Genomic DNA, 8,134 nt, shown 5'->3' on the forward strand with positions numbered 1-8,134 from the left:
CTCTGAACGAGTAGTGGATAAGGTCTCTGCTCTGTGTTTGATGTTATCGGTGGTCCGCTTGGTCTCTAGGGCATTCTTATTAGAGGTATAGTACCGAGCAGTTTAGTATTGGAGAAGGAGATTTGGTATTTGTGAATCTGGGAGACTTTATTACTTAGATGAAAATCTTTCTATAAAGATATTTCCTTGACTATATGGATGGAGAGGTTCAAGGTAACCAATGTACGCACAAGGATGAAATGTTTATCAGAACTATTGCTTGAAGGAAACCTCACAGACAACTAATAATATTCATGAATAGTGTTAAGTTGATCTCTTTGTTTTCATTATGTCACAAATAACTAAACTGGTTTAAATGACTAATTTTTGTAATGATAAAATCTCGTAACTGTTAGTCATCTCATGTCGTAACAGCCTTTTCGGACGATAAACAGTGTTTAATTTTTCAAGAACGCTTTGAAGTAAAGCCCTCCTCCATCATTCTTAGTAAAGTTTTAAACACCACATTTTGTCGTGTGTGTACTGCACCCTACCCCAACCGCAGAAACATGCGGTTTCCGACGAGCAAAGAAAAATATAGTGGTGAGCAGATTATTTTTTCTTTAGCTGTTGCATTTGCGGATTTCAGTTATCTTTCGAGAACAACAAACACAAAACAGCATGCTGAGCATCAGTTATCCTACTTTTCTTTCAGGCAGATCTCATTTTGTATTCATGTGAGCAAACAGTGTGTAGTCAGAATTTTCAGTTGTGTTAAGTAAGTAGATTAATTTACAGTGAACAGAGCAGGTCATCTTACACAGTTACTTTCTTCCGAGCTGAGGAATATTTCATTTTGTGGATATTTCAAGTCAGAGACTGTTCTTCATTTACGTAACTTTGATAACTTACGTCAGTATTGAATCTCAGTTAAATAGTTTACACTGAGTACACAATTAGTTTATTTTGCTATTTAATAAGATTCATTTTCAGTATCTCAATTTCAGTGTTTCACTAGGATTAAAGTCCTGTTTCACGGCATTGTTCACGAGCTCAATACAGGACCATCCAGTAGTCAGTATTACTCAACAGCTGAATACGATATCTGAAGGACACCTTACACGACGGGAAATTTTTTGAAAAAGATTATTCAATATTTCATACAAAGCTTAAAATTGAGCAACCATTTCATGTTTGAAAACTAATTGCCAGAATAATATGTAGAAGAACAGATAAAGAGTTACTAAACAATGATCACGTTGACTTCAGGAAAGAAAAATATACCCTCTGAGTAATTCTGACTACAAGCGCACTAATGGAAATGAAAATAATGGAAAGGATTTTCGAATAAAACACTGATGCAGTATCATGTGCATTATTCGTCCTCTTGAAGATGATTTTAGCATGAAGGGTATCACGACACAGGTCACTGTGGGAATTCAAGATTGACGAGTGAGCAGTATTAGTCCATACTATTGTTTCACCTGCAGTATTGTGTTTCCTGGATGCACCTTAGGTTTTCTGTCGGGGAAGATACATGACTCTTCGGAACCGATGGAAATGGACTAGATTGGTTTCTTAGGCACACGTGAATCGTAACCGAGGGACAACTGAAAATAATAAGTAACTAACGGGAGGATGTAAGAACTTTTAAGGTTGCCAACGACCGTCACTTATGGCAGGGCAACATGTTACTTCTGTTCAGTGGGAAAGCATAAACTTACACTGATGTCTCAGAAGGTACAGATGAGAGGATACCGAACAATTACAAGTGACTGCGTCTGTAAGAGATTTTGTTAGAATATCTGTGATTCCACTCAACACCGATCTACCAAGTTTTCGATCAGGCATCCGTCCTAAATGTACGATCTTCATTGGCTCATTACATCAGTGACTACTAGCTTCACTAGATATTTTATGCAGATGTGGAAATAGAGGTACCCACGGTCCTGTGGACTGTTTTCTTTGCTGAGTGCTGGCAGTGTACGAAAGGGATCGGGTCAAACGGAGAAACTTTCTGTCTGACTGTGTCTCATCGTCTCCAGTTGATATCACATGTACCTCATCACACTGTATCCTTTTGGGAAAGTTATCCTGAGAGCACGATCGATCATGCCAGTGAGTAAGCAATATTGTCCCTCTGTTTATAACCATTGGTGTAAACTTGCCTGTAATCCCAAGACTAACAAAAGTCGTTATGGAACGATAAGTTTAGCATGTTTTCTGAAGTATTCCACTTCATAGCGTCTCGGCCGTCCACTCCTGGTAAACTACAGGTATCTGATTCACACGAACTGTAGGTGGTGGTGGTGGTGGTGGTGGTGGTGGTGGTGGTGGTGGTGGTGGTGGTGGTGGTGGTTGTTAGTGTTTAACGTCCCGTCGACAACGAGGTCATTACAGACGGACGAACAGTAGGTATTACCTCATGTAGCTCCCGAATGGAATCGTTACATGTGAACGATTTGCAAAGTCAATTCCATGAGTCCCTATATAATTATTTTTGCTCTATTTCACATTTACATACGTACTCTGCAAACCACTATGACGTTCATGACAGAGGGTACTTCCCATTGCATTACGGCTCCTTCCAGTTCCATTCACTCGTGGAGTGCGGGAACAAAGTTTAAACGCCTCAATGCACCTTGTAATTGAACTATTGTTCTCATGATCCCTTTGGGAGAGGTATGCTATGTGATCTGAAATATCCGGAAACCCTCATAAACATACGCTTTTCATATTAGGTGCATTGTGCTACCACCTGCTGCCAGGTATTCATATCAGGGATCTCAGCAGTCATTAGACATCGTGTGAGAGCAGAATGGGGCGCTCAGCGGAACTCACGGACTTCGAACATGGTCAGGTTATTGGGTGTCACTTGTGTCATACGTCTTTACGCTAGATTTCCACACTCCTAAACATAGGTTCACTGTTTCCGATGTGATACTGAACTGGAAACGTGAAGGGCCAAGTACAGCACAAAAGCATACAGGCTGATCTCGTCTGTTTACTGACAGAGACCGCCAGTAAACAGACAGTTGAAGAGGGTCGTAATGTGTAATAGGTAGACATCTATCCAGACCATCACACAGGAATTCCAAACCGCATCAGCATCCACTGCAAGTACTACGACAGGCAGGAGGTGAGAAACCTTTGATTTCATGGTCGAGCGACTGCTGATAAGCAACACAACGCGCCGGTAAATGCCAAACTACGCTTCGCTTGGTGTAAGGAGTGTAAACATTGGACGACTGAAGAGTGGAAAAACGTTGTGTGGAATGACTAATCACGGTACGCAATGGGGCAATCTGATTGCAGGGTGTGGGTATGAAGAATGGCCGGTGAACGTCATCTGCCAGCTTGTGTAGCGCCAACATTAAAATTGGGAGGCGGTGGTGTTATGGTGTGGTCATGTTTTTCATGGGGGAAGCTCGCACCCTTTGTTGTTTTTCGTGGCAGTGTCACAGCACATGCCTACACTGATGTTTTAAGCACCTTCTTGCTTCCCACTGTTGAAGAGCGATCCGGGGATTGCGACTGCATCTTTCAACACGATCGAGCACCTGTTCATAATGCACGGTCTGTGGTGGAGTATTTCACGACAATAACAGCCCTGTAATGGATTGCCCTGCGCAGAGTCGTCACGTCAATCCTATAGGACACCTTTGGGATGTTTTGGAACGCCGAATTCATGCTAGGCCTCACCGACCGACGTCGATACCTCTTCTCAGTGCAGCGCTCCTTGAAGAATGGGCTGCCATTCCCAAGAAACTTTCCACCACCTGAATGAATGTATGCCTGCGAGAGTCGCAGCTGTCATCAAGACTAATAATTATGCGCATTTGTAGGTACATGCATACTTAGTATTCAAAAACAATGGTACTATACATTTGTGGCAATTTTATTTAATTCCAGAAAATGATTTTTGTTTTATTCCCTTTATTCCGAATTCTGTATATTAGAGTAAAGGTACAGGATGAGTATATCGATATGGCATTATTTTTTTAGTGGTGCACATTAAATTTATTTTTGGCGCTTGGAAGTAATTACTGTTGGGTAACACATTCAATTTCATTCAGTGAAACATAAAATTAGGTCACCACTTGATTGCAAGATAATTTACACTACTTAAATGTAGGTCGACCATTCTCGTCTTATTACAGTACCACCAGGAATCGTCAGCAGATGGACAATGATGGTATGTGGTCGGTTATCATATCCGGATCTCCATTTATGGTTCTTATTATTTTTTCCCGTGTATGTAATACAAACCTCTGTACTCATATTATTCTTGAGAGATAGATACGATGAATCCAGAGCTGCTCTTCGTGATGAATTTCTGGTGTTGAGGTATGTTACGCCACATACGAAGTAAGTAGGTGAGTAAAGTTTTTCATATAATTCGCCTTATGTAACTTTTCCAACTGCCTCACAGAATGTGACTGTCATGTTGTGATAACTTTTGCTGCCCACAACAGAATAGGCCTAGTGTGTCTAAAATACTGATGAGTATGAACACACAGCTGAATATTAAGCCATATCGTTCTCAAGATAACGAGGAGAAATAATCAGAAATTTTCGTCTTATCAACGAAAGATATGAATTTACTAAACAATCGTTGATCACAGAATGTCCTCAGGTAGGTCTGACTACAGTGTGAATAAGATAATTTTCAGGTGCCGCCACTACGAAAATTATTCGGACAATTTTAGACTCTTGTTGACTTAAATAATACTGAAAAATGTCACAATTGGTTGAAACTGTTACCTACCTTTATAGTTTCAATATAGTAGGCATGTAGGGCATTTGACATTCCACTTACACATTTCTATAGCTTTCAGTGATTTCCGAATAGGGAATCATGTAGGGTTCACCATTTGCCAGTTACAGCTAGAAGAGAACTAAAATATAATGTTCAGATTTTCCACTTTTGTTCGTTCTAAGGGCACTTAGTACTTTAATTCCATTTCCAGTCTAAAATTTGAATTTTGAAAATAGTCTTATTTACGCCCCCACCTATATGTGGCTGCTTTGAAGCCGTGTTTCACTTCCTTTTGATAGAAAAGAAAGACCGGGAATTAAGAGCTCGTGTTGGTTAGAAATGGGAAAGAGAATCTGTTCTCTACTTATCAAAGGAATCATTCCAGTATATGCCTTGATCGATTTACGGAAACCCTGAAAAAAACAAATCTGGATGTCTGGACGGAGCTGCGAAGCCTCGTGCTTTCGAACGGGAGTCCTCACTGGGATCACTATTTTGCTGAGACAGTCATCGAGTCGCCAAAGTCTGCTGAATGGCAGCAGCTCCGTGTGGTGCCTGCTGTTTTCTTGCAGTGGCCAGCTACATTCTGTCACGACATACAAAATTTGATAGCTGTCAAACCTGTTCTGTGACAGCTCTCCTTCAGTAAGTTTGTTTCTTTCGGATTATATTGTCTCATGAGAACTACGCAAAGAGTAACGGTGTTTAACTCGCTAATTGTTTAAGTCAGACTTCAGGAGGAGTTTGTAATACTTATTTTATCAATGGAGATGATACTGGAATTCGAGTCTAAAATATGAGGGCAGAGCATCGTGTTGAAATTATATCTGTTGCCAATGTTGAGTGGTACACCTACATAGAAACCGTAAATACACGAAGGTTGTAGATTCTGGCCGAAATTTAATTTTCACATCTGCCCAAAAAATGGCAATGATTTTTTAAGTGGACTGATTAGCCTTCGATTCACTCTACACATGACTGGGGAATTGAGAACGACTTTCTTGCCGAATTTAGCTGGTTCAGTGAAGATCAGATTCAGAGACTTGTCCAAATAGCAAAATAGTTTTAACACGTCTTTCAAGAGCGAAGATAGTGAAGATGCCATTAAAGCAGAACATTAGAGAAAAATTTTAAGTAATGGTATACGCACTGTTGTAAGTAAATATACAAAAGCTATTGCCTCCTTAATAGTCAGTTTCGGTTGCTAACACTGTGGTACCTTACAGTCCATGATGAGTTTCGTCTCATGGAAGAATCATAGTCGGGTTTATCGATAGTGAGATAGTAAGTTTTCCGCAGCTGTAGATCGATTTTGATGAAGTGTTGTTTGAATCGAGAGCTATTTGAAATGTAAAGCTAACAGTGGCAAGATACAGCTGTCCCCTCATTTTAGCTTTGCTCGCAGTCTCCATTTTACTATACATTCTGAAGCATTCAGATTTGTTGATCGCAAAGCAAATGTCTGCCATCGGCTCTCAGCAGGACAATATGCATAGACAGTACGTGATGCGAGATAGTCTTGCCACACTATACGACTGCTCTACTTATTGTCCATAGGATTGTCTACCATAGCAAGGTACATGCTTGCAATAATATCAGGGACAGCCTAAATAGGTTTTCACACTTGAGTAACATTTCTGTTCGCTTTTAGGTGCAAATTCTTGTTTCTAAACGAAGATTCGTACATACTCGTAAAAAGTTATCTTTGCAGTAACCAAAATAAATCCTACATAATCTTAGTAAAATTTTCATAATTAGCCAGTGTAGCGATTGTCATGACAATATTCTACTTAAATTACTACATCCTGCAAACCGCATGTGGAAATCAGTGAAACCAAGATAAGATGGACGTGGGACTTGGTTTCATAGCAGTCTGGTTGTAGGCGATAAAGGAAGTTATCAACGAACGTGGTCACAATCGTAAGATAGATTCTTAAAAAGGTGGACAATAAAAATAGTAGGAAGAGAAAACAGCTCCTTTTTCTCCTTTCTTTTCTTCATCTCTTCAGAGACCACATCGTTAGTTTCATAGAAACCTTATAGACCCTACGGAAATTGAAGAACGTGATATTGTTCGGGAAAACAAATTTTAGTACACATAAGGGAGAGAACTATTTTGCGGTAATACCTTAAGACCTACTCATTGTTTGCCACGTAAGTGGTCTAACAGTAATCAACTGTTGACGTGAAGTCTTTCACTGGTCGCAAAAAATTTCTTGTAAGGAACTATGCTAGATACAGCTCTACGATTTGTAGCAAATGGTAGCTTAGGTAGAAGTTTTTTTATGGATACACGTCAACACATGCGCTCTGTTACAGTAGGACGTCTAGACGATACTCAGTTTCTTCCCATGTTTGAGCCAATATCTCCTCGATCACCGCCTCTACAGCGTGTCGTGTTCGTACTCAGAGACTTTGCACGTCAGTCACTAGACTGAAAACTTCATCCTTAACGTAACCCTACAAAACGTCAAGAGAGATTATGTCTGAGTTATGAGGAGGCATGATGTTGGACAATCTTTACCAATCCATGTGTCCGGAAAGGGTTCATCCACGAACTGGCGAACAAATTACCTCAGTGTGGCGATGCACCATCTTGTTGAAACCATACCGATTATTGAAATTTCTGTAACTGAGGTGTTACGTGAATAGTAGAAGTGTAGCCATAAAAACTTGATGAAATCAGCTACTGTTTGCAACAAACCGCATACCTGCGTATAGTATAGCTCTTAAAAATACATCTTTATAATGAGAAAAGGACATTACGTTCACCGTGTATGATAGTGTTGAATATTAACAATTTCTGGATTTTACTATGCAGCCACACAGAGACGGAGAAGAGAGGCGGCCAACACTCACCGAAGACGCAGGCAGTGAGCGCCAAGGAGAGGAGCACGGTCCGCATCGTGATGGTGGTGGTGGTGCTGCTGCTGCTGCAGTGAGCTGCCGTCCGATCTTTAGCCCACTTTTATCGTCCCTCTCCGGCAGGAGGAGATGCCATGTCGTCGAAAGATCGTATATCAGACTGATAACGTAGTAATTAGCATCACCCTCAAGAGGTGTTATCAAATGATTAAGTCCACATTTCAACTACATTCTACACATTAACTTGCGAACTTCGGCGGCTTCGAAAATTTTCAGACTTTAATTTCAATAGTTTTGTTGGTGTAGCAACCAGCAACATATCACAATGCTCAGTTACTTTTTTTATTTTAAAAAAAAGGGCTTGGTGGCCGAGCGGTTCTGGCGCTACAGTCTGGAACCGTGCAACCGCTACGGTCCCAGGTTCAAATCCTGCTTCGCGCATGGATGTGTGTGTTGTCCTTAGGTTAATTTGGTTTAAGTAGTTCTAAGTTCTAGTGGACTGATGACCTCAGAAGTTAAGTTCCATATTGC

At 40.5% G+C, this 8,134-nt stretch overlaps 1 protein-coding gene across 1 annotated transcript in view; it reads right to left on the reverse strand.

Moving 5' to 3' along the window:
* The window catches only part of LOC126285092 (trypsin-1-like), a 69,107-nt gene extending 61,405 nt beyond the window's left edge, over positions 1 to 7,702 (reverse strand). The window contains exon 1 of the mRNA XM_049984419.1: positions 7,598 to 7,702. Coding sequence (XP_049840376.1) covers positions 7,598 to 7,643 — 46 coding nt within the window. The 5' untranslated portion in view covers positions 7,644 to 7,702. The remainder of the gene's footprint in view (positions 1 to 7,597) is intronic.
* Between the last annotated feature and the right edge of the window lie 432 nt (positions 7,703 to 8,134).

This window comes from Schistocerca gregaria, chromosome 1 (genome assembly GCF_023897955.1).
Source record: "Schistocerca gregaria isolate iqSchGreg1 chromosome 1, iqSchGreg1.2, whole genome shotgun sequence".
In the NCBI taxonomy this organism is placed as follows: domain Eukaryota; kingdom Metazoa; phylum Arthropoda; class Insecta; order Orthoptera; family Acrididae; genus Schistocerca; species Schistocerca gregaria.